A 27996-nucleotide genomic window follows, 5' to 3' on the forward strand; every position below is an offset into this window, starting at 1 on the left:
CAACCTGCCTACACAGTTCAAATCTTGGCCGGTTCCTGCTGAACTGGCCCAGATTCAAACCATGTATGGCTGGCCTTAGGGAGCATTTTGTTGGCACAAGGACTGAGGCATATTTGTGCAGTGTATACTGTGAGCAGGCTTAGACTAGGCCAAGCCCAATATCCAGAGCAATGTTGTTAAACCATCTTTTTGTGCCTGCGGCATGTTTTTTCCTTTACCTGTAGTTGAGCTTCCTTACAAAAAAACTCCCTTATTTGCTCCAGAAGAACAGCATATGAGTCTTTTTTTAGCTTTTCCTTTGTTTACCTTAGTGAGCAGTTATGCTGCTTGTCATATTATATACTGTATATATAGTTTTTATTCAGATTCAGAGTAGGATCATAACACATTCCTCAGTGTTCCTTATCAGAATTTAAAGCACAGATTATCTAGATGTTTTATACATACAGCAGACTGGATCTACAATGTATGCATTAAATACAAGTGTAAGTATGTCCGCATGCTCATGAGAATCCCTACTGCAAGTGTAACTATTGTCTTCATAGTGATTTCTTGTGCAATTATGTTTAGTAAATCAGGCCTTTTGGCCTTAATTCACTTCACAACACATGTTTGAATCAATTCTAAAGCATGATTGCAAGAAGACTAACAAGTAAAAATACCTTCTTAAAAAAAAAAAAAAAAAGCATTTTCTTCAAAATAACTTTTGCGAACAGGGAAAAGTGTTCAAACTAAGAGACACACACAAGATATTACAAAGACAATTTTACAGTATATGGGCATTTATTCCAGCAATAACACAGTAATATTGTAGCTTTTTATTTCTTTGAAATTACTTTTTAACTTGATAAAAACAGTTTGGATGATCCCACAAAATATTTGCCCCTGGAAACTGACAGTAAATATTGCTATCTGTCTCATAATTCATACGTCACAAACATTGATTGTGTTGTAAAACTCTGCACTTCTATTGCATCAGATTTGAAGTAGTAAAAAGTTTTCTTATATACAAAACAATTTTATAAGTAAAGGAACAGTATATGAGGCACTAAAACACCTTTAGCTGTGTATAAATGCTATATCATATAATGAAAATAGAATAATATTAAAACTGTACAAACTATATTGAAATATATAGTTTTTCTGATTTTTTAAGTAAAGACTTTTTTTATTTAAAATATACAAAATAATTGCAAAAAACTCAAAACGTCTCACTGATTTGCCATATTGATTTTTATGACTTCCCCCCTCTAAAACTCAGATTTAATGTGCATTTTATACAGTTCTGCTTAGTCTGTACAACTGCTTAGAACTGTTTCATGTGACCCTATGAGGACCAAAATTCATGGCACTGTGCTGTTAGATGACTACAAAATTATCACTTATGGAAGAGCAGAAAATAGCTCTTGCACCAAACGAACAACATTTTTCTTCTTCAGTTACAAAGTTATTTGCAATGTGAACCCACCAATATGAAGAAATCATAAAATGGAGGAAGAGAAAATATTGATCTGACATATATTTGTCTTTAAAATATATGATGCTTTGGGATAGCTTTTGTAAATAAAGCTTTGTTTTTATGATGTATATTAGTAGATCGACACTAGAGGGCAGCATTGGATACTAACATAATGATATTACTTACAATTATGTTTTATTTGTGCTTTGTTTATTGCTAAGCCTGGAAAAAAAACTTCTATAGATGTCAATGTTCTGTAACAAAACTGCCTGTGACCTGTTTTAATAAAGTGTTACTTTTGCATGCTAAGCAGGCCAATAGGTCAGGTAATACCAGCTGACTTTATAGCCAGATTATATTGAATATTCCAAGATTTGCCTTATGAATACTGTACTGTGATGATCATATTATAAGTTATTTTCACACCTTAAGTGTGGTTTGAGGCTGCAACTTACAGGTGGAAAGAAAACATTAGCGTGTCATGGATCAAGAGTCAGGACACAAGAATATCTGTAGTCAAAGACAGACCTCTCTAAATTAATACATAATTTGTTGTAGATGATTTTCTGTTCAATGCCAGAAAGCATGTTATCCAAGCAGTATGAAACTACTTTAACCAACGCATACTTTAATTTCTTGGTTGAGAATTATACTCTGTACAAATATTCTGAATAATTTTTCCTACAAATTTGTAGAGACTGTCAAATTCATCCACAAAGAATGAATGTTCTTTATCTGGATCCGTAGCAATGGATTCTAGTTCATCTTGGGCTGCCCAGGCGATACCAACAGCATATGCAATGACCCCTGTGAATAAAATGTGAATGTTAGTAGCAGAATTCTTTGCATAGATATGATTTGAAAAGTAATTTAATTCTCGTTTTCAGATAAAGAATCCAGTTAAGCAGGGCTTTTTTCTGACGCCAACATGGCAGCATACTAGTAATACATCTCTGCCTCTTGACCACTCCCTCGGGACCAGTGAATAGCATAAAAAGGAGTTGTTGGTCTGCCCCCCCCCCATTCTTCTTTTTTTCCCCTCATACCTCCACACACCAGTGATGAAGAAAGCATTATTATGTCTCCCACCTCTGCCTTAAGGCAGTAGCCGTCTGGGTTCGGCCTCTCCCAGTGTTCGGGCTGCTAAATGAGCTAAATAGCCTGGGAGCCCTCAACTGCGGGTCTTAATGGGCCTTTTTTTTAAGTGTTTCCTCTTTAGGAACGAAATCTGCAGCTCCTCTTACTATGGTATACAGATCTGGCTGGGGGGTGGGGGGGGGGGGGGGGGAGGTCAGCTCTATTTTTCTTTTGGACCTGGCAGGCTATATCTTTCCCTTTTTCTTTCCCTTTCCTTTTCACTTTCCATTCTTTCTCTCCTTTCTTGCTTAGTTTGTTTTTATTTTTGAATACCTGGCAGGTGGTTAGGTGTGTGCGGTGCACTCTGTGCTAGGAGGCGTCCTGTCTCCCTATAGGGGAGAACCGGCGGTGAGGCGCTATTTTTTTGCCGTTTTAGACAGCTTCCGATGATATAATTGCAGCGCACCATTCCGCACATTCGCACTGGCTGGCGGCGGCTCTGGGTTCCATGTTTAAAAATGGAAAAGATGTGACTTTTTGCCCTCACAAGTGGGAGGAGCCCAGGGGAGGGCTCTCCAGCCCTGGGAACATTTAAAACAATCAGTGGGGTACAAGGGCTCTGCAAAAAGCACTGCAGCTAAGTAGTAATTTAATCTGTCAGAAGTTAACTCTTTGAAAAATGTATTGTATTTCGATGTGTGTTAGGTGCCTGACAGCTATCAAACAGGGGGAAATAGAAACATAATAGAGATTCTCATTTGCTGTATATTGCTACTTCTCTTCATCATTGAGGCCCCCTTTACAGCTTTCCATTCTGATGTGCTGTGTAACGCATTTTATGTTGCACATTATCATGTGTTGTAGCTTGCAGACCATTCAAATAAATGCAACATAATGCACCTTTACTAGTGCATTACAGTGTGCTGCAGAGTTGTCTTAGTGTTTTGGTGCATCATTGCAAGTGAATGACACTTGGACAGTGGTGGAACTACCAGGGTCGCAAAGGTCTTACTTACAACCTGGGCTCTGGAATCCCGTCACTGTAGGAGGGCCCCAAGAGCCCGGACTGTGGCTCCCCAAGGAGGTTGCTGGCTGCAGGACTCTGAGCTGAGAATTTCTCTCTCATGCAGCACAGAGCCAGCGCTGATGGTTCCCTCCCACCCCCCCACCCCCCGCACTACCTTCTTCTCAAGTGTCTGCCCTGCCAACATTCCCTGGCAGTGCTGTGCCTCACAAAATGGGATGCATGGGTGGGAAATTTGAAGCCCAGCAGCCAGATAAGGAAAGGTGCCAACTACCAATCCCTGAATAAGCTCACCATCCATCCACTGTAAATTAATTCTCTCCCTTTCCTCCCTTCTCTCTTCTGCCTCCCAGTGAGTACACCAATGTAAGAGGGACTCTGTGTAAAATGTAATGTTAAGGGGCGCTCTGAACACTCTGCTTTAAGGGGGGCTCTGCAGAGTCTGATGTAAGGGGTGCTCTGGGAACCCTGATTAATGGGGAATACTGGTAACTATGATGTAAGTGGGGGCTCTGGTTACCCTTGACACCAAAGTCTGCAGCGTTCCCTGCCTACATCAGTGTTCCCCCTTAATTAGTCTTTAGAGTGCTCCCTTACATCAGAGTCTGCAAGTTCGCCCCTTATAGTGTAAAAAAAAATCTGCGTGTTCAAATGTAAGGGAAACTCTGAGGATTCAGATGTAAGGGGCTACTTTGTGGATTCAGATGTAAAGGGGAACTCTGCAGATCCAGATAAAAGGAACTCTGGGGATTCAGGTGAATGGGGAAACTCTGCGGATTCAGATGTAAAGGTGAACTATGCAAATTCAGATGTAACTGGAAACTCTGTGGATTCAGATATAAAGAGGACTTTTGCAGATACAGGTGTAAAGAGAACTCTGTGGAATAAGATGTAAAAGGTAACTCTGTGTATTCAGATATAAAGGGGGAACTCTGTGCACTCTGATGTAAGGGGGGACTTTTGTGATTACAATTATATGACTAGAAATGTTATTTCTTAGAGGGAAGGGCGGGGGTCAGGGGGGTCCTTCATGTTTTCTTGCACTAGTGCCCTGAAGGCTCTAGTTGCGCCTCTGCACTGTGGGGTTGAGTTACTAAAACTAGAGAGTGCAACATCTGGTGCAGCTGTGCATGGTAGCCAATCAACTTCTAACTTCAGCTTGTCCAATTAAGTTTTGACAACAAACTTGAAAGCTCATTGGTTTCTATGCATAGCTGCACCAGATTTTGCAATCTCCTGTGTTAATAAATCAGCCCCTGTATCACAATATAAACTTACTTTTTCAAGTACGTTTAAATTGGATTTTCAAATATAACTGACTTTTTTTATTGTTATTACAATGCTGATATTTTAAAGTGGAATGCTCTGAACTCCTTTAAATTGAGTTCCTATACTGCTTGACTTACAACCAACTAAAGGTAACCCAAATGCTGAATATTTTGCAGTGTATGCACTTTTTAACTTGCTCAGGATGATAAAGTAAAAATAATGACAATTTTTTTGTGAAATAAATTACCATTTCGATGAGCAGCTGCAGCCGGAGCCCGGACATCATCGTAAGAACGACCGTCAGTTATTACAATCATGATCTTCCTCTTGTTTGGTTTTGATTTGCTAAATAGCTGTTCAGTTGCATATGTGATGGCTGCTCCTGTACTTGTGCCTCCACTCCAATAGCCGATCCTCATTATGGCATTAACAACATCTTGCTTTGTGCTGTACTTATCAAAACCAAACTCCAGCCTCTGTTCATATGTATACTGTACAGCTCCAATTCTTGTGTCTGTGTCCGAAATCTCAAACTCGCTTGTTATATTAGCTATGAACTGAAGAACCGTGCGGAAGTTTCCTGTACCAACACTACTGGATCCATCAATGATGAACCCAATATCAGCAGCATTAAGACAGGTCTTGCTACAGACTAACTTATCAATATCACACATACGCTTCACCATTGGGTTCACAATTTTATGGAGACCAAACCAACTGGGAACATTGATGGAAAAATGACCATTGGTCCTACAAACAGCCTGCAAAAAAAAAAGAAAAGATGACTGTTAGTTTGAATGAATACCGCTACACTAATTAGGCTAAAACTAGGTGGTAGCACACAGATAGCTGCAACATTCAGATGATGGGGTCATAATTTGGTGTAAACATGAAAGCATGGATCCATCCTGCCTTGTATCAATGGTTCTGGCTGGTGGTGGTGGTGTAAGGGTGTGGGGGATATTTTAATGGCACACTTTGGACCCCTTAGTACCAATGGACCATTGTTTAAACGCCACGGCCTACCTGAGTATTGTTGCTGACCATATCTATCCCATTGCCTATTCTAAAGGCAATCCGGGACTAGCAAGGTGTACATAATAAAGTGGCTGATAAATGTATATAGAATATATAAGCCTACAGTATATTGCAATTAATCATTTTCGTATTGTTGTTTCTAACGTGTGAAGGTTTTCATTCATCCAGGTCATGGTAGTAGCTAGTAGCAGTTAATCACTTTAACTGGATGTGTTCCGTAATGCTGAACATTTGCCACTCATTCATCTATATGTACACAGGTAACTTGGTCACCTTAATCCAATCACAATGGAATACTTTTAAGGCAGATGTTGATTGCCCGAAAAAAGGAAGGGAGATGTAAAAGTTTGTGAAAACAACCTTTTCTATTTATAATATATATACAGTGGGTACGGAAAGTATTCAGACCCCCTTAAATTTTTCACTCTTTGTTATATTGCAGCCATTTGCTAAAATCATTTAAGTTCATTCTTCTTCCTCATGAATGCACACATAGCACCCCATACTGACAGAAAAACACAGAATTGTTGACATTGTTGCAGATTTATTAAAAAAGAAAAACTGAAATATCACATGGTCCTAAGTATTCAGACCCTTTGCTCAGTATTTAGTAGAAGCCCCCTTTTGATCTAATACAGCCAGGAGTCTTTTTGGGAAAGATGCAACAAGTCTTTCACACCTGGATTTGGGGATCCTCTGCCATTCCTCCTTGCAGATCCTCTCCAGTTCTGTCAGGTTGGATGGTAAACGTTGGTGGACAGCCATTTTTAGGTCTCTCCAGAGATGCTCAATTGGGTTTAAGTCAGGGCTCTGGCTGGGCCATTCAAGAACAGTCACGGAGTTGTTGTGAAGCCACTCCTTCGTTATTTTAGCTGTGTGCTTAGGGTCATTGTCTTGTTGCAAGGTAAACCTTCGGCCCAGTCTGAGGTCCAGAGCACTCTGGAGAAGGTTTTTGTCCAGGATATCCCTGTACTTGGCCGCATTCATCTTTCCCTCGATTGCAACCAGTCGTCCTGTCCCTGCAGCTGAAACACACCCCCACAGCATGATGCTGCCACCACCATGCTTCACTGTTGGGACTGTATTGGACAGGTGATGAGCAGTGCCTGGTTTTCTCCACACATACCGCTTAGAATTAAGGCCAAAAAGTTCTATTTTGGTCTCATCAGACCAGAGAATCTTATTTCTCACCATCTTGGAGTCCTTCAGGTGTTTTTTAGCAAACTCCATGCGGGCTTTCATGTGTCTTACACTGAGGAGAGGCTTCCGTGGGGCCACTCTGCCATAAAGCCCCGACTGGTGGAGGGCTGCAGTGATGGTTGACTTTCTACAACTTTCTCCCATCTCCTGACTGCATCTCTGGAGCTCAGCCACAGGGATCTTTGGGTTGTTCTTTACCTCTCTCACCAAGGCTCTTCTCCCCCGATAGCTCAGTTTGGCCGGACGGCCAGCTCTAGGAAGGGTTCTGGTCATCCCAAACGTCTTCCATTTGAGGATTATGGAGGCCACTGTGCTCTTAGGAACCTTAAGTGCAGCAGAAATCTTTTTGTAACCTTGGCCAGATCTGTGCCTTGTCACAATTCTGTCTCTGAGCTCTTCAGGCAGTTCCTTTGACCTCATGATTCTCATTTGCTCTGACATGCATTGTGATCTGGAAGGTCTTATATAGACAGGTGTGTGGCTTTCCTAATCAAGTCCAATCAGTATAATCAAACACAGCTGGACTCAAATGAAGGTGTAGAACCATCTCAAGGATGATCAGAAGAAATGGAAAGCACCCGAGTTAAATATACGAGTGTCACAGCAAAGGGTCTGAATACTTAGGACCATGTGATATTTCAGTTTTTCTTTTTTAATAAATCTGCAACAATGTCAACAATTCTGTGTTTTTCTGTCAGTATGGGGTGCTATGTGTACATTCATGAGGAAGAAGAATGAACTTAAAATGATTTTAGCAAATGGCTGCAATATAACAAAGAGTGAAAAATTTAAGGGGGTCTGAATACTTTCCGTACCCACTGTATACTTATAATATAATCCAACCCCACATGTCAGAAAGTCTGCAGTAGGTGTTAATCCTTCAATTTACATGGCTAAAGGTGTTAATTTTTTTCAGATTCCCAAGATTGAGATGATATAGTGGAATTATATGTAGAACTGAGGAAGTTACTTTTATAAGTGGCAAAGCATCTTAAACGTTTCTGAACAAGTCCACTTGAAAGTTACTACTGCCAGCTGATGGCTGGAATCCAACTGCTTCTGACACAAGCACAGATATTTTAGGTATTTTACATACATAAAGTCTTTTGTTTCTCTTTGCTTTTCTTATCAATGTGAACTTTAAGGTACATTTTTTTGTGCATTACAATCAGGTAAAATAAAAAATGAAACAATATATATTTTTCAGGTAAATATTAAATATTGCATATGATAATTTAGTATTTTTGCAACTAACAAGCAGGTGGACATTTAGGCCCCTTTTACCCACTGTCCTTTCGATACATACCTATTGTTGAAAAAATCCTGTCGTGTACAGAGTTCAGTAGGTCAAGGAAAAATGTACACCTAAAAGTGAATGGGTCAGAGGAGTGACTCATGTCTCTGTCTCCCACCCTCCATACAGCTCCATTCCAAGATTTCAAGAAAAGACAGCATGCCTGAAAGAAAACTACTACTGTGCTCACTCTTTAGAAAACTAACAGTGCTCAAGAGAATCCTTATATAATAAATCAAAAACTCCGGAGTGCTGGAGCTACTGTGGATTCCGGAGCAAAAATAGAAATATAAGATGCCTAAAATTCTAAAAAAAAACCATAATTCCTATAGCGCTATGAAAACTGTGGGTCCTGCAATGTTATATCACAGTACAAGAAAAGTTAATGATCCAGGGCCAACGCAGTTGCCAAAAACATTTAGGGGAAATGTGACATGAACAAGAAAAACTATTAAGCAGCGCTCTATGATCAGGATCCGAATATTGTATAGATGTAGGAGAGCAGTCAATGAGAACCATGGAAAAAGGCAGTAATTTATTATACCAATGAAAAAATCATAAGAAAACAATTGAAAGATGAAAATTAAAATGAAAATGAAAAAAGCCAATGATACCACTAGAAGACACACGGGCATTAAGAGTTTAACACGATCTGGGGGGCTCGCTGGTAGAACATGCAAGGGCGCCACTGACCATGCTATGAAGTGTAGAAACCCAGTCTGGAGGATGTGCACCCAAGGCTGGTGGCTGAAGGCAACGGCTATATCCAGGGGATGGTATTGCCGCAGAGCTTGGGGGGACATGGGGTTGCCCTGGGCCAAGCTGAGGGTCAAGGATACGTGCTCCAGGGAGCCTTGCCGATTGTGGGTGAGAGCCTGGCAAAGATGAAAACCAGAGACCAGGGGAGCCGAGCTGAGCAGGGATGTCAGGCACGCCCTGGTGACGTCAGCCGCGAGCCGGAGGTGTGCAGGGGAGATGAATGCCCATGAGCCAATGTGAAACACAGGCTATCTGTTGCTGTGATGACTCGTTTCGTGCGCATGTGCTTTATCAAAGTCATCGGCAAGGCTCCCTGGAGCAGGCATCCATGACCCTCGGCTTAGCCTAGGGCAGCCCCACATCCTCCTGCACTCTGCGGCAATACCATCCCCTGGATGGAAGCCTTCAGCCACCAGTCTTGGGAGCACATCCTCCAGACCGGGTTTCTACACTTCACAGCATGGTCAGTGGCACCCTTCCATGCTCCACCAGCGAGCCCCCTGGATGGTGTTAGCCCCTTCATGCCCATGTGTCTTCTAGTGATATCGTTGGCTTTTTTAATTTTAATTTTAATTTTCATCTTTCAATAGTTTCCCTATGACTTTGTCATTGGTATAATAAATTACTGCCTTTTTCCATGGTTCTCATTGACTGCTCTCGTACATCTACAATTTTCAGATCCTGATCATAGAGCGCTACTTAATATTTTTTATTTTTCCTAAAATTCTGAAAGAGTCCAGACAGGGATTAGTCCATACATACATGGAACAAAAAAGGAAAACACCTGGCAGTTAGAATTATTATAATAAATTGGTTAAATGAAGAAACGTATAATGTTAAAGAAGTTGTAAAGCTTAACACTTTTATTTTCTAAAAAAATAAAACGTACCTGCTATGTGCAATGGTATTGCACAGAGGAGCGCCCAAACCCCCTCTTCTAGGGTTTCAAGCTGGTGGTCTAGGCTCTTCCTCTTCTCTATGTGCCACCATGGAAAGCTGCTTCCTATGGAGGAGCACCTACAGGCTCACTTACGAGCTGGGCTGTGTGTGTGTGTGTGTGTGTGTTGAAACAAATTCAGGGACATTTTTCACCTAAATGCATTGAGTGCATTATGGTAAACATTCCCTGTAGCTAGAACCACCTTAAGTAATACAATTAAGGTACACTAACATCAGTTGAAAGTTGGAGAAAGGACAAATAAAAGTGGGAGATCATATATATTGGTTTGTTGATCTGTGCATGTATGGAGTGGAGACTGTACTGAATCACTCAGGTTATTCAGTACAGTCTTCACTCCATACATGGACAGATCAACGAGCCAAAATATATGATCTCCCACTTGCATTCATCCTTTCTCCTACTTTCAGCTGTAAGTATACCTTTACTTTATTAGTTAATTTTATTCATTTCTTAATTTAGCCAATTTATTATAGTTTAAATCCAAGTGCCAGATGTTTGCCTTTTTTTTGTTTCTCATATAATAAACATTTATAAGGAAATCAAACATTTTTATATTTCAAAGATAAAAATATCTAAAAAATATAATATAATATAATAGTAAAAATATATAAAATTTTAAACATTTATAAATATATTTTTTTACTAAATAATTGAACATTGTATTTTCTAGTTAATATAAGTTAATGACAGACAGTGGTATATGTTTTCACCATTTCTATGCTGTGTGGTTCATTTTAGATCTACACAAACATATAAAAGGATAAATTACCTTCTCTACAAAGTTTGGTTCCACAACACTAGACTTTTCATTGTCATCTGCACCTTCAATTGTCACAAAGAAAATATTTATTCCTGATTCCCGAGCAAGACGAGAGGCTTCTTCCACTTTATCTGTTGGCCATCCATCAACAAGAACTACAGCCACATTTGGAGCTGCTCCTCTATTCCCACTGGCATCAGAAAAGTAATTCTTGTTCACATAGGACAGAGCCTTTCCTGAAATGATAGTCATAATGATCTAATGATATCATGAGACAGGGTGGTGATATATGATTTCTGACACTTCATGGTGGTATTGGTGCATTGCAGATTTTTCATATATGTTGAATGCTGTATACATTTTTAAACATTTTGTACTATAAGTGAAAACAATCATTGTGAACCACCGATATTTAGCCAATGGCTAAATACTTTTTGGACTTTTTTTTTATTTTCACCAAGATTTGTCACAAATTGCAGTGTGTATGGCTGGCTAAATATAGGTGGTACACTATGATTGTTTGCACAGTCACTAAAGATTGTTACAATTTACACTTGTACTGATGATTTTGGTGTGTTTTTTTAGTAAATTATGTGAACTGCTTGTGTGTTGTTACCATTAATTCTACATCAGACTTTTATTAGGTTTTATTAGTAATTAGTGCTACACTATTTGGTTTTATATGTACATCTACGAGTAGTAGAAGTGTTTTATGGTTTTATCCATGTATTTCATTATTACCCACTTCAGCTCCTGCACCTGTATACCCCTTAAGGACCTGAACATATTTATATTATTTTACATATGTATGTTTTACATATGTTTTTTTGTCTAAAGTATGGCAAAGTTCACTCCAAATGAAATAAAGACCTTTTTTCAACTTTACCCACTTTCTTGTTATATATCAGTGAAAAAAGGAATGAAAACAATAAAATATTATTGATAAAAAAAATATACAAAAAAAACTTCAGAAAAATAATAGCTAAAGAGAGAAGGGGAAAAATTAGTTAATTTGGGCTAAATAGGGAGAACTAACTGTTAAAAGGGGTTAAAAAGGAGCTTAATAGGAATACATTTTGTTTTTACAAAACCTGTAAGGTTTTTTTAAGTGATGTCAAATACAGATCAAAGGTCACACCATATATACATGAAATAATAAATACAGTAAACAATGCATTGATTCATTGTATTTACTCAATGACACTTGCATACAATCTGCAAGTGTCCTTTTACACAGGGTTGGCTACATTTTTACCGCTGTTCTTACTGTGTCATACAAACCAATTACTAGCTGTCAAAATGGTAATTGCCAATAATAATGGTGGAGGGAGGAGCTGGACATAAGAAGCACATCCTTAAACTCATCTTTAAAACGTTGTTGAAGTTTTTAGGATATATGTGTGACTTTCAAAATCCTAAGCATAACCACAGATTAATATATTGTTTGCTACAGAGGGCTTTTTTTTCTCAGAAAATAGGTGCAGGTACTCCTCCTTTCCAAGTCACCAACTACCTACCTCCAAGCATCGTCCCTTGGTTCTACACCTACCCACCTCCCAGTACTGCCCCTCTTAGAGAACCAAGTATTATTTTGTGGTGCTAAATAATTTGTATGGTATGTATGTATAATTTGTTAATGATAATAGGAAAGGAGTAAATTAGATCCACTTCAGCCAGTAACAACAGACCTCCCCAGCAACAACAGATCTCTATAAGCAACAATAGTCCCCCCTAGCATCATTAGATACCCCCAGCAACAATAGATTGCTTAGAAACAACAGTCCCCTGCTGCAACAATAGACCCTGAGCAACAAAATACCCCCCCTAACAATGGATCCACTCTACCAACAATAGATGCCCTCAGCAACAATAAATCCCCCCTGCAACAGTAGACCCTGAGCAACAAAATACTCCTTAGTAACAATAGATTCACATCAGTAACAATAGACCCTCCGCCAGAAACAATAGATTTCCCAGTAGCCAGCATCAATAGACCCTTCAGCACACCCCAGCACCTCTTGCCATTTTATATACGCAATGCTAGATGTGCTGGAACTGCGTTCCCCCGTGTTCCTGCAGAAAAAAAGCCTTGGTTTGGCATATGGGATCAGTTTGCAACAATATATTGTAAACAATTGTGGATTTAGAATCACTTCTGAAATCAAGCTTCCCAGCAAAGATTAGGGTTAATTTACTAAAACCGAAGAGTGCAGTTTTACTAACGCAACCCCACTGTGTGATTAAAATTATGTTTACATTAACTTACCAACATTAGAATATCCTCCTTTTTGTGGAATTTTTTCAATGGCATTTCTCAGGTCCTTAGAGTTGAAATATGATCGAAGGCTGAATTCTGTTGATGGGTCATCCCTAAAGGAAGGAAAACAAGTAATTGTCATAACTATGACAAACACAGTCTTCTGCAGTACATGAGGAAAATTAATTGATGATTTTGGAAGGAGGCTAAAATATTTACGTGCCAAGTGGGTTGCTAAGCTAAAATGAAGACAAATTGCACTGATTTACATTTCTTAATCTATTAAACCATTTCTTTAGTAGAAAGCACTACATTTAACTTTGTACTAGTGAACGTGTGCCCGTGCATGCGTGAGGTCATTTTTGCATGAGGTGCAAGTCATTAAGGTTGATTTACTAAGACTGGAGAGTGCAAATTCTGGTGCAGCTGTGCCTGGTGGCCAATCAGTGGACCCCCATGAAACATATTAAGCTAGGTTATCACCAATTTTAGACAACCACACTGCTGCTATTAGATAAAGAAAATGTATATAAAGAAAATATTCTTACCCATATTGTACAATACCCATGAGAGGTCCAGAAATGCCAACATCCAGAGCATCCGCCATCTGGCTTAGGAAAAGTTTCTGAATCCTGAAACGTCTCTTACCAATGCTCCAGCTGCCATCAATGAGGAACACCAGATCTATTTTGCAGTCTACAACATTAAATGACAGAACATTATAACAGTAAAACAATCTGTGTAGAAAACTGTAGAATATATGACGTACTATTTCAATCCCTTTAGGGGCTATATTAACCACTTGACCTCTGGAGAATTTACCCCCTTCATGACCAGACCATTTTTTTGCGATACAGCACTGCGTTACTTTAACTAACAATTGCATGCTCATGGAATTTTTTTCATTTTTTCCCCACAAACATAGCTTTCTTTCAGTGGTATTTAATCCACACTGCACGTTTTATTGTTTGAAAAAATATATATGTGTAGCACAAATCTGCCCTCTACTGGTGATACAAATATATCCCCTGTGCACAAGTGACCTCAAAACAAGCCTTAAACAGACAATACCGCAGCTACTTTAAGAAAGAGAATGTGTAGAAGTATACTCAAATATATATCGTCCCTTGGAACATATACAATGGTATAAGTAGCGCAGGTATAATTGAGGAGAAATGACGTAGTTAAAACTAGTCACATCTTATTATAGTCCTTAAACGTCCATCAGTGGCAAAATTTCAAAACAAGGGGTTAATTCCTCCAGCAATAGTCCAATCCACCAAGTGAGAAACACCACCAAGTGTTGGGGTCACCACTGCTCTACACCTCCACCGATGTGATAATGGGGGGAATGGCAACTCACCAGAAGCTATGGCCCACCTATTTGCATAGGACAGGCAAACAAGCTGTTGTAACACAAATCCCACTCAGGAGCGATTACTGATGCTATTACTGGATTTCAATCTCGGGTAATCACGTGTCTCCCTTCTCCTCCCGATAATTGCGGCTCAGTCTCACTGCTGCTGCCTGCAGGAGTAGCGTCTCTGGGCTGGCTCTGCGTTCTTCTCTCACAGCGGCGTCGGACTCCGAGTGTCACTCCACTGTCTGTCAGGTCAGGTGGTCACTCCGGCTGTACTGTAGACTTCTTCTTCTGCCTGCGGAGTGCGGACTGCAGCTTTTCTTCCACGGAGTTCGCCTCAGTAGTCGAGTCCTCACGCGCTCTCCTCTCTCTCAGCCGGGCGGGAAGTTCCGGGAACGGAAGGTGATTACGACATGACGTCGGGGCGGTGCACCGCCCCGACGTCATGTCGTAATCACCTTCCGTTCCCGGAACTTCCCGCCCGGCTGAGAGAGAGGAGAGCGCGTGAGGACTCGACTACTGAGGCGAACTCCGTGGAAGAAAAGCTGCAGTCCGCACTCCGCAGGCAGAAGAAGAAGTCTACAGTACAGCCGGAGTGACCACCTGACCTGACAGACAGTGGAGTGACACTCGGAGTCCGACGCCGCTGTGAGAGAAGAACGCAGAGCCAGCCCAGAGACGCTACTCCTGCAGGCAGCAGCAGTGAGACTGAGCCGCAATTATCGGGAGGAGAAGGGAGACACGTGATTACCCGAGATTGAAATCCAGTAATAGCAGCAGTAATCGCTCCTGAGTGGGATTTGTGTTACAACAGCTTGTTTGCCTGTCCTATGCAAATAGGTGGGCCATAGCTTCTGGTGAGTTGCCATTCCCCCCATTATCACATCGGTGGAGGTGTAGAGCAGTGGTGACCCCAACACTTGGTGGTGTTTCTCACTTGGTGGATTGGACTATTGCTGGAGGAATTAACCCCTTGTTTTGAAATTTTGCCACTGATGGACGTTTAAGGACTATAATAAGATGTGACTAGTTTTAACTACGTCATTTCTCCTCAATTATACCTGCGCTACTTATACCATTGTATATGTTCCAAGGGACGATATATATTTGAGTATACTTCTACACGTTTTATTGTTTGTACTATAAACAAAAAAAGGTTGACAATTAAAAAGACAAAAAAAAAAAACAATACTTTTTAATTTCCGTTATAAAACATATCCAATAAAAAAAGAAAAACGAATTTCATTATAAATTTTGGCCAATATATATTCTGCTACATGCTTTTGGTTAAAAAAATTTCAATAAGCGTATATTAATTGGTTTGCGCAAAAGTTATAGCGTCTACAAACTATGGTATATATACTGGCATTTTTATTGATTTTTTTTTTATACTAGTAATGGTGGCGATCAGGACTGCAGTATTGTGGGGGACAATCTGACACTGACATTTTTGACACTTTGTGGGAACCAGTGACACATATACAGTAATTAGTGCTAAAAATATTCACTGTCACTGTACTAATGACACAGGCTGGGGTTTAACTGTGTGTCTAGCCAGTGTTTTTCTGTACTTTGTTAGGTGCTTTTACTAAAGGAAGAGATTATTTTATTTGCTGCTTTGCAGAGACCCAAAATCCATACTTTCCCCCCTGCCAGAAAGGAGCTCTGCCTTGTTTACATAGCCAGAGCTCTGTTCTGTGTCTCTGCCCAGCGATCGGCAGGTGTCGGTGAACATCCAGTGACCATCACCTGCAGATCAGCTTCTGCTGTAAATAATCACAGAAAAAGCAGCCCGCCAGTGGCAGTGCACACCACCTGCAGGTGGCGCACACCACCTGAAGGCGGAAGTGCAGAATCGCGTATATATGTGATTCTGCTCAGGAGAGCTGCCCTGATGCAGTAAATCTGGTTAAGAAAGCTGTTTGCCTTGTTTGGATGTTATGCTCTTGATACTGTACATTATTTAGCTCCTATGTCTTAAACTTCATATAACAAAGGTGCAAAGCCTGCTCTGTAAGTAGTGATATTTTACTATTAATAATTTTGTTATAAAACTGTCTGTATTAGTTATGCAGCCTTTATGATAAAACCAATGCAATAGTCATTTCTGTCATTTAGTCCACCAAGGCCCAGGTAGCCTTATTATCTCCAGGCTGTGATTAGGCACTCAGGGCGCAGTAACAGAGCCTGAAATCAAGTCAATTTCATTTACCTGCACTAGCTGAATTAAGAAAATACATTTGACAATTTAAAAATAAAATAAAATTAGTGTTTCTAACTGCCTGGAATTCCTCTTTGAGCTGCACATTTTAAATTCTGCACCCACCATGTTACGTATAACTCATCTCCCGTCTACTTCTACTAGCAGTATTTTAAAATACATTTGATGATGTTCTGTATTTACCTAGAGTCTTGAATTAATAATATGCAATATTATAATTACACTAAACACTTAAAAGTTGTATGCCCTTTATAAAAGGTTCTCATACTTATGCCTCCCAAGGCTACTGTTTCCACTGGTAGTCTTGAGTTCACTTCTTCTTTGGCAGGAACTCCTGAAAGTATTGAATGCATAGAAATCAGTCTAATTTTCTAACTTAGTTATTCCACAAAACACAATAAGACCGTACTGAATGTAATTTCCTAGCATAATGTGGTAGTAAATAGCTGAGAATTCCTGGTCAGATGTTACATAAGATCAATAATAGGCACATTTCTAAAGTATCAAAGGATATTAATTTCACTTATGAGGGAAAGGCTGCTATAAAGACTTTAAAAAGGACCATCTTTTCTTGCAGGGCAAAGATTCTTCCCTGTAAACTGTAATTTGCAAAGAAAATTGTCTGTTCTAGTATGAAGTATTTTAAAACAACTTCCAGAAAAGCCTAGTTACAAGACAATGGAAATGTCTGGGAAGGATATGAAAAGTCGGATGAATGGATGAACACATTAATCAAATGCTGACAGCTATTATAAGTTAAGAAAAAGATGTCTAAACTCACATAACATGGTTAAATATATTTATTCAGAATGAGTAATGGTATATGCAATTACGCTTTTCTTTTTACAATGTTGTTATCTATAACATCATTAAGATGAGGTACAATAAAATGGCAGTTTCTTTTGTCTTAAAGACTTATATGTTGCTTATAACCAACACTGGCACTTTCCACTGACAGCTTATTTAATATTTAATCACTTTCTGAATTCCCTAGCCATTTATCCAGTAGTCTGTAGCCATTAATAAAATACCAGGGGTAAGTAAAATCTGTGTTTCCCTGCAAACAAGTACACCTATTATGTGCAAATAACATGAAAACTGAAACTTGATTGGTTATTATGGATACCCTTATACTTTTTAAATACTCCAATTTTCAAAAAGTATCTGTATTTCCTCCTTAATGTCCACCACACATAATTAGTCATAATTAGTCACAGATTTAATAGAATCAAACAGTCTGTGACTTTAAAAAACAAAAAAAAATTAACAAAAATAAAATTAATCTGATCAAATTCAATTGTATTTTCCTCCTAGACTGACTGCACTTTTCCAGGAAAATGTGGTTGGGTACATTTTTTTTTTTTATGTTTCTATTTTTGTAAAGTAATATTTTGTTTTATTTTATTGTAAATATAACATTTGTTTTACAATGAAATGTTTACAATAAGGGAAATGGTTTAGGCAGGATCCAAGCTCAAACCGCTGATGAACCAATGCAGAGCTGAGTGTTGGTGCTCAAGCTATAACGTCCAAAAACATTTATGAATATGAAAAGAAAGCCAGCACACGAAAGCTTCTACTTAATGCAATTTATTCCAGCAAAGGCAGCAATATGAACATGGAAAAGCATTTCCATGTTTATATTGCTGCCTTTGCTTGAATAAACTGCATTAAAAAGAAGCTTTAATGTGCCGGCATTCTTTTTATACTCAAAAATGTTTATGGTTTAGCTAGCATGACATCACATCAGAGGCTACCAACCTTTTGACTTGCTATTTCTGCATGCCATTTGGTTTGCTTTGTCTGAATGAACTCTTAGATGAAACCATCTGATAATAGATGAATTCTTATGAATTCATAACAGTCTTTTTGCAATGATGAAGCAGAGGAGACCAGAAAAAGGATGCCTAAAGCTCATCCCATTGGCTGGATAGAAGACTCTTCAATACATTATATATATATATATATATATATATATATATATATATATATTTTTTTTTTTTGGAAAGCAATACATAAAACAATAACAAAGATCACCACATACACCCTTGACTACACTCCTGCACAATATCTACTTCACCACTCATCTCTCCCAAAATCTACATGCTATAGATCTTTAGCCCTACACCTTGTAAATGCTGCATTCCCTCGAAATGGAGTACCTCTACGACACCAGGACTCACAGACTGGTACCGTTATGTATGATAATTGGCAGATATGGAAGAGGTAAAAAGCATAGCAAAGGACAAACCTTCCAAATTCACCTGAACCTGGATTTGTTGGCTCCACTTTCAAGAATCCTTACCCTTGTAACCTTACCCATACAATCAGATCTTAATTGACTACTATAATATTCTAGTCTAGTTTTTTGCGAGATGGAGAGTCTATACACTGACATTTCTGACAATCTTTCTTATCCTCAAGTTTTTGATATGATATCATCACCCTCTCTCTTTACACTTAAACATCCAGCAAACATATCTAAAACTAAAGATTATCTATCTTAGATTGTAACACTTTCTCCATCTCCCTCATAGTGTCCCATACCCTTTCTAACTTTTAAGGCACCTAACTCTCTTCTTAACCCTAAATCACCCATTCTCCAATATCTCTTCCCTTTACCCCAGTTATCTATCATTCTTAAGTTGGGATCCATTACCATATACTATCCCCCTTAACCCACACACTCTATACATTGGCCCACATCATCCGAAGAAGGATTCAACAAAAACTTTGCAATATAATATATCCCCGATAATTAAAAGTAATTTCTTTCATGATTCTTTTCAAAAAGTTCAGAAATCTATAATTTTTTCACCTACAGCTCAATCTGTTAAGCTGAATGTATTACTTTGAATTCAAAATGTTCACATGTTCCTATAATGTTTTATACCATTTTTCATACGTTGAAATATCTCTTTATACTTTTTGTCTCACAACGTATAAATGTACCCTTTCATTTTATTATTGTTATCGGTTACATACCATATGATTCCATATTAATGGTGGTATATTGCATTTTATTGTTATATTAAAATCATAATAATTTCTTGAAAATGAATATACTACTAGGCTTTTTTTTTTATAGGTGCTTCTAGGAATAACTGACAGGCAGAGCATTGATATTTCCATGTCACAACCATGGAAAAACACAATTATGCAGCAGGTAAACATAAAAAAATGGCATCAACTCTTCTGTAGGAATTGGTAGTCTACAAAGAAACATACCACTTTCTGAAAACCCTCGCCATGGATCAGGTACTACATCAACTTTAACTTCCGTTTTAACTGGAACTGCAACTGGCACTGGAACTGCAACTGGAACTGCAATGTAAAAAGAAGATGTAGTGACCAATACAGCACATGCATAATTGTATTATATAAGAAATATAGATGTTATCAATGTATACAAAAGTTTGAACAAAATAGGACACAAAGGCCAATTTTGTACCTAATGAATTGGTAAGGAAGTTGTGTATCCAACTGTCTGATAAAGAGTGTTTGTAAAGATAATTAAATAATAATAGATCTGTTCTTCATTTTGGTGAATGGCCTATGGCTAGCCCTCCTAAAGCTGAACTCTGAAACGCTATCTATAATCAACAAAATATGTTGAGAACTAAAGAAAAAAATATATTGTATTATTTAGGTATGGAACCTAATTGTATAATGTACTTACTTTTCGTTTCTACCACCTCTTCAGCAACCCTCCTGGTTGTGTCAGTGTCAGTGTTTCTGGAATCTGAAAAGAAGCACACGCTGACTATATTCACCAAAATAAAATGTAACCAATAGTAGGCATCATGCTTTTTGCTATTGTTTAGGGAACTCAAGTTGGTGGAAACATTAAAATATCCTTATATAAGTTTTCATCCACAGTACAAATTTAATAGATGTAGACCAAAAAAAAAACTTAAGAACTTATAAATAATTACTTTAAACCCACATGCATTTATTATTATGTTCTTTATCAAGCAGGAACCAATAAAACTTTATCAAATATCTGTGAAAAACTAATTTAAACCCGCGCTACAAGATAAATATGTGACTGAATAAATAATATATATAAAATATGTGAAATATATAAAGGTGTGTGCAGCTGCTGCAACACTAAGTAAACCTTAGGAAAAATATTAAAAATCAAATTTATGCAGCGCTAGCATCAGTGTTATTATTCAAGTGAAAATAAATATTAATAAATATTCAATTCATCACACTCAAATTATACTCTATAGGTGATCAAAGTAAAGTGCTCAAGTGCTGTGGATTATCATATAAGTCCATATAAACAATTAATGCCAAGTGAATATAAAAAGTCCTTAATCGTGATCCAAAGTAAGGTGCTGGAGTGCCAAGATATACAAGGTACTTCAAAGTGATAAGGTGCCCCTCTCGGTTCCCCACTCACCAAATTGCCAATATATTGAAGCCTTGAATAGTATTGCATAGTAGCCCTTATTGCCAGGATCTTTTAGGGAAATTTCTCCAAATGACCTTCGATAAATAAATGGGTCCGCCTCCGCTCTGTGCAGCAGTTTCTTGCAATAAAAACTTTTATTGCAAGAAACTGCTGCGCAGAGCGGAGGCGGACCCATTTATTTATCGAAGACCATATGGAGAAATTTCCCTAAAAGATCCTGGCAATAAGGGCTACTATGCAATACTATTCAAGGCTTCAATATATTGGCAATTTGGTGAGTGGGGAACCAAGAGGGGCACCTTATCACTTTGAAGCACCTTGTATATCTTGGCACTCCAGCACCTTACTTTGGATCACGATTAAGGACTTTTTATATTTACTTGGCATTAATTGTTTATATGGACTTATATTATAATCCACAGCACTTGAGCACTTTACTTTGATCACCTATAGAGTATAATTTGAGTGTGATGAATTGAATATTTATTAATATTTATTTTCACTTGAATAATAACACTGATGCTAGCGCTGCATAAATTTGATTTTTAATATTTATCAAATATCTGCTTTTAAAAACACAAACAGCTTTTGATACCTCAACTCAAACCAAACTGAATGGATGGCTAACTTCATATGTTACCACTAGCCTGCTAGCATCACCAGGATCATTGACTGGGTATATGCATGTCACTCTAACAGATGGGTCAATGTAGAATTCCAACTAAGTGACGATGATTTAAGCAAGGTGCACTGGATACCTTCCAAATACTGACCCTTTTCACCTGAAACTTCTCCTTTCATTACTTTATCCCTAACTACTTGAGGTTACATGCACTCATAACAGCAATGTCCTCATAACTCACTATAACTCCCACTGCTGGGTCATTACTTTTTCTCTTGGGCCTTCCAGAATGGCAATTTTGGAACTGGCCTTCAGAACAACCTCTCCTACTATACCATGTAACCTGAGGTTCAAGTCTGAAATAATTTCCAGCAATTAGTGGACTCAATGCCCCTCAAAAGATGGATCAATGGAGATACACTCAACTTTCACTTTTTATAAATTCCCTGGTAAAGTCACTCTGCTCCTATGATGAACTTTATCCCCTTGAAACCCTCTTGTGTGAGCCTCTCATTGTCTGAACCTCCAAACAAAGGTATCTCTCAATTATATAGGTTAGTTTTACAATTGGGTTCTGCATATCTACAATATTTGTCAAATTGTCATTAACCACTTAAGCCCCAGCCCTATTTCGGACACTTTTTGTTCACAAGTTAAAACCAGTATTTTTTCCTAGAAAACTACTTAGAACCCCCAAACATTATATATATATTTTTAGCAAAGACTCTGGAGAATAAAATGTTGATCATTGCAAAATTTTTTGTCACGCGGTATTTGCGCAGCGGTCTTTAAAACGCCATTTTTTTGGAAAAAATTTGAAAAATCACATTTCACTGCATTTAAAAAATACTAAACAGTAAAGTTAGCCCATTTTTTTGTATATTGTGAAATTTGATGTCACGCCGAGTAAATAGATACCCAACATGTTACGGTTTAAAATTGCGCCCCCCCGTGGGATGGCGACAAACTACGGTCAATAGAGATCTCAATCTGCGACGCTTTAAATTTATTTAACGGTTACCAGTTTTGAGGTAGAGTGTAGCTCTTTTTTTTAAATTATTGCCCACACTCTGGTGATCACGGCAATACCTCACATGTGGGGTTTGAACAGCGATTTTATTCGCGGCTCGACTTGCATATACGTTTTTTTTGTGCGCGAGCTAACGGTGACGGGGGCGGCTACATTTTTTTTTTCCTATTTATTTTTTATTTTTTTTCAACTTTATTACAGGTTTTTAAAAAAAAAAAAAATCTGATCACTTTTATTGCTGTCACAAGCAATGTAAACATCCCTTGTGACAGCAATATGTGTGACAGGTACACTTTATGGAGGGATCGAGGGTCTAAAAGACCCTAGACCCCTCCACTACACTTCCCTGTATGCAAAACGCCGAAAACAACATTTTTGTATACAGCCGTTTTTTAAAACTGACGCCTTTTGCAGCACAGTAACCCGGAAGTGACGTCATGGACGCCGCCTCCGGGTTACGTCATCGGAGACCCGATCGATGCCGTTTCAGGCATTCATCGGGACTCCATCCAGCCAGCGGACGTGCCGGCTGGGTGCTCGGGGCTCCCGGTGGGACGGGAGCCCCGAGCAAAGACACGGAAGGCGGCGGGAGGGGGGGGGGACGTCTGATGATCAGAAAAAATTGTCTGATGATCAGAAAAAAAGAATCCTACAGCTCTCTCATGTATCTTCAATTTTGTGTAAGATTGAAGAAATTATCCATAAGCTTCTGTCTCATTGGTACAGGACCCCTATGGTGTTACACTCATGTTTGTACTCATACGTCTATTTTCCAAAGAAAACCTCTGGATATGACGCTGAGCATGTGCACTCAACTTCTTTGGTTGACCATGGCGAGGCCTGTTCTGAGTGGAGCCTGTCCTTTTAAACCACTGTATGGTCTTTCCCACCATGCTGCAGCTCAATTTCAGGGTCTTGGCAATCTTCTTATAGCCTAGGCCATCTTTATGTAGAGCAACAATTATTTTTTTCACATCCCCAGAGAGTTCTTTGCCATGAGGTGCCATGTTGAACTTCCAGTGACCAGTATGAGACAATGAGAGTTATAACAGCAAATTTAACACACCTGCTCCCCATTCACACCTGAGACCTTGTAACACTAAGGGGTCACATGACACCAGGGACGAAGAATGGCTAATTGGGACCAATTTGGACATTTTAACTTAGAGGTGTACTCACTTTTGTTGCCAGCGGTTTAGACATTAATGGCTGTGTGTTATTTTGAGGGGACAGCAAATTTACACTGTTATGCAAGCTGTACACTCACTACTTTACATTGTAGCAAAGTGTAATTTCTTCAGTGTTGTCACATGAAAAGATATAATAAAATATTTACAAACATGTGAGGGGTGTACTCACTTTTGTGAGATACTGTATATCATAACATCTTTTCAACAATCTTGGCGATGTTTATAAGTGTGAACAGTTGTAATCACTGAATCTATGTAGTGCAGAATTACTGTACCTATTTCTGTTTGTATGTTTCCCTGGTTGTATCATCTTTATCGCTAACTTGAAAAATTTAATAACAAGTAAACACAAACACTTAATGATGTACAAATAATAAGGTAGTTATTCATATTTTGATTTAACATTGCTACACCATCATATAAAATAGGAACTACTTACTGCTTTGTGAGAAGCCGGAGACCCACCTGTCAAACTCTGACATGCTAGACCTTGGATTGGAAACTATAAAAGATAAATTATGAATCAGACTTTTGTGATGATGATGATCTCATGACAAAATGATGTGATATATGATATTATGATCATATGAAATAACACACTTAATAACTAATAAACTTTAAGAAAAGTGGAATGATACTATGTTCATGCTGTATTATTAATATTTCTTTTAGTAAGTGTGACGGGAGTCACTTTGCGTGGGGGGCTCGTGGAACCCAGATTACCTCAGAAAGGTCGGGAAACTCCTTGTCCAGATTCCCCGACCCCTCTTATGTGTAAGTCACCCTGTGTCTATTAGGGGCACAGGGTGACCAAGAACTCAAGTTAGGTCTGCACTACTCAGACTCGCTGTGCAACCACACCGGACTCAGCATTTTGTTTTCCTGGGTTCTATATGTGTGGTGTGTTTAAAGAATGAAGGGGCTTTTTCACTTGGGACAATAATATTTCTGAACTATATCACTCAAGAAATATAGGAAGATAAACAATTTCACTTTTCAAATTGCTACATAGTTTGAGGTGGGGTTTGTTATGGTTATCCCACTGTTCTATTTTTTCTGTATGCCTTGGGATCAACCTATTATGGGATGTATATCTGTATGTGGATTAGCTGCTAAAGGGGAGGGGGAATTGTCCCAGAGTGTATATCTCTTTGTGCGTGTGTTTGAATAAACAGTTTCATGCTTCTTACCACCTTAACACTGATGTCACGACAAGTGACTGGGTGGGCTAAGGGATCTTGGATTGTGCTGGTATCTGGCAAGTGAAGCTTATACGGCGGACATACTCTTCTTGAGTAAGGGGTCTGTTACAGTAAAAGGTCTTATAAAGGGAACCTTTAGCTGTGCTATTTACACCTAAAGTAGAACTATAGGCAAAACTTTTATTTTTCATTTTTGATACAGCAAAGAAGGGTTATAACTAGGGTTGAGCGAACACCTAGATGTCCGTGTTCGACGGGTTCGGCCGAACTTTAAAAAAAAGTCCGGGTCCGTGTCCCGGACTTTTACCGAACTTTTCCCGGACACCGAACCCCATTGAAGTCAATGGGGACCCGAACTTTAAGGCACTAAAATGGCTCTAAAACACCAAAGGAAAGGGCTAGAGTGCTGCAAATGGCAGCAAAACGTAATTAAGAGCATGACAAGTGCTCTGCAAACAAATGTGGATAGGGAAATAACTTAAAACAACAAAAAAAAAACAGAAAAATAAAACAATGTTCTTCTTCATCTCTGAAGGACGAGGCCCATATGGAGTAGGAGGGAGGTTGAGGTGGTGGTGGATGTGGCGGTGACATAGGCGTGCGCACAGGGTGTGCTGGGTGTGCCTGGGCACACCCTAATCACCTAGGGCACATAGCATTGCCAGTGAGGAGATGGGAAAGATCTCCCTGGGACCTGCTCTGCTCTATTTCTCCTTGCCTACAGGTACATGGCCCCGATACATTACTCTCCCTGCTGGCAAACACATGCATGTGTATTTCAACTTTGGGGTGCACACCTTAATGCAATAGGCTGCGCACACCTATGGGCGGTGTAGGTGGAAGCGGCGGTGGAGGAGGACCAGGGCCGGATTAACAGCATCATGGGCTTGGTGCTGAGGATTTTGAAGGGCCTTAAGGGCCGTGCCTTGCCATGCACCCAGAGGAGGAAGGGTGCAGCCATGCATGCCTAATTCAACATGGGATGCTGTCTCTGAAGCCCATAAACACATCCATGCATCGCCAACTGTCCCTCCTTGTCCGGCCTTCACGCTGTGTGGGGAGGTTCTGAGGGTGCTGCCTGGGGAAGCGAGCATAGAAGCCAGACTTCTGTGTTTACAAGTGACAGAAGAGCGGTAACAGTGAATATGGCCAACCCGGGGCCTATATAAAAGGTAGGGGCCTGGAGCTGCAGCTCCAATAGCCCCTACATTAATCTGGCCCTGAGGAGGAGGACGAGGTAGCCAACACTGCTTCTTTTCAAAAATTTTAAATGAGGGTACACCCCAAAAGAGTGAGAAAGAGCAAAAATGGAACAATGGGTGGGTAAGGTCGGTATCCATTGCTATTCTGCATAAGGTACGGAAAAGTCCCGTGGGATCCATGCCTGGTTCATTTTAATGAACGTGAGCTTGTCCACATTGTCTCTGGACAGGCGGCTGCGCTTGTCTGTTATAACGCCCCCAGCCGTGCTAAATACCCGTTCAGATAATACACTGGCTGCAGGGCACGCCAGCACCTCCAAGGCGTAAAGGGCAAGCTCAAGCCATGTGCCCAATTTGGAGACCCAGAAGTTGAAGGGGGCAGACCCGTCATTCACTACATGTAGGCGTGTGCACACATACTGCTCCACCATGTTGGTAAAATGCTGCCTCCTGCTAAGACGTTCCATCTGAGCTGCTGGTGCTGCTGTTTGTTGTGGCGTGCTGACAAAGCTTTTCCACATTTCGGCCATGCTAACCCTGCCTTCTGAGGTGCTGGCGGTGCCCTGGTTGCGTTGGCGACCTCCTCCTCCTCCTCCTCTGCCTTGTGCTTCCACTGTGGCCCCGCTGTCAGATGGGAATGCCAGCAGCATGGCGTCTACCAGCGTGCGCTTGTACTCGCGCATCTTGCGATCGCGCTCCAGTGAGTGAATTAAGGACGGTACGTTGTCCTTGTAACGGGGATCCAGCAGCGTGGCCACCCAGTAATTCAAGTTAGAATGTGGGCAACTCGGCGGTCGTTGTGGAGACACTGCAGCATGTAATCGCTCATGTGTGCCAGGCTGCCCAGAGGCAACGAAAGGCTGTCCTCTGTGGGAGGTGTATCGTCCGTGTCCTCTGTATCCCCCCAGCCACGCACCAGTGATGGCCATGAGCTGGCCTGGGTGCCACCCTGCTGTGAACATGGTTCCATCTCCTCCTCCAGCTCCTCCTCCTCCTCATCCTCCTCATCCTCCAGAACTGTGCCCCTGCTGGACAATTGCGTCCCTGGCGTTTGCGTGTGCAGGAACCCACCCTCGGAGCCCCTTGCGAATGACTGCCCTGAAAGCCTTGGAAATGTTACCTCTTCATCCTCCTCCTCCTCCTCATCCTGTGCCACATCCTCTTCCATCATCGCCCGAATTGTTTTTTCAAGGAGGCATAGAAGTGGGATAGTTAAGCTGAGAACGGCGTCATTGCCACTGGCCATGTTGGTGGAGTACTCAAAACAGCGCAACAAGGCACACAGGTCTCGCATGGAGGCCCAGTTAAATTAAATAGCGGAATAGAAAATATGATCCAAAAAAAGTGTATGTATATCACACGTACACAACCACACTGGGCCCCAATTACTATTGTTTGTACCCCTAAAAGGCTAGATGAGGAGTAGGGGGAGTATGGAACAGGCAGCACCCTCAAACCTTCAGAAGTATGAGATGAACCCCAACAACTTGGAAAGGTGGATCTCTCTCACACGTACCGACACAGACTATCCCGCAATTCAATTGATCCTCAAAGGTTTTTATTGAATAGCGGAATAGGAAATATGATCAAAAAAAGTGTATGTATCTCGCACGTACACAACCACACTAGGCCCCAATTACTATTGTTTGTA

At 39.9% G+C, this 27996-nt stretch overlaps 1 protein-coding gene across 1 annotated transcript in view; it reads right to left on the reverse strand.

Annotated features, from left to right (window-relative positions):
- Positions 1 to 803: 803 nt before the first annotated feature.
- The window catches only part of VIT (vitrin), a 94426-nt gene continuing 67233 nt past the window's right edge, over positions 804 to 27996 (reverse strand). Inside the window, exons 18-26 of the mRNA XM_082249454.1 lie at positions 24381 to 24443; positions 20359 to 20421; positions 19908 to 20003; positions 16948 to 17013; positions 13647 to 13794; positions 13108 to 13211; positions 10851 to 11077; positions 5077 to 5590; positions 804 to 2266 (exon numbers count right to left, since the gene is read on the reverse strand). Of these exons, the coding sequence (XP_082105580.1) occupies positions 2088 to 2266; positions 5077 to 5590; positions 10851 to 11077; positions 13108 to 13211; positions 13647 to 13794; positions 16948 to 17013; positions 19908 to 20003; positions 20359 to 20421; positions 24381 to 24443 (1460 nt within the window). The 3' untranslated portion in view covers positions 804 to 2087. The remainder of the gene's footprint in view (positions 2267 to 5076; positions 5591 to 10850; positions 11078 to 13107; positions 13212 to 13646; positions 13795 to 16947; positions 17014 to 19907; positions 20004 to 20358; positions 20422 to 24380; positions 24444 to 27996) is intronic.

This window comes from Pelophylax lessonae (genome assembly GCF_965119305.1).
Source record: "Pelophylax lessonae genome assembly, chromosome: 3".
NCBI classification, from domain to species: Eukaryota; Metazoa; Chordata; class Amphibia; order Anura; family Ranidae; genus Pelophylax; species Pelophylax lessonae.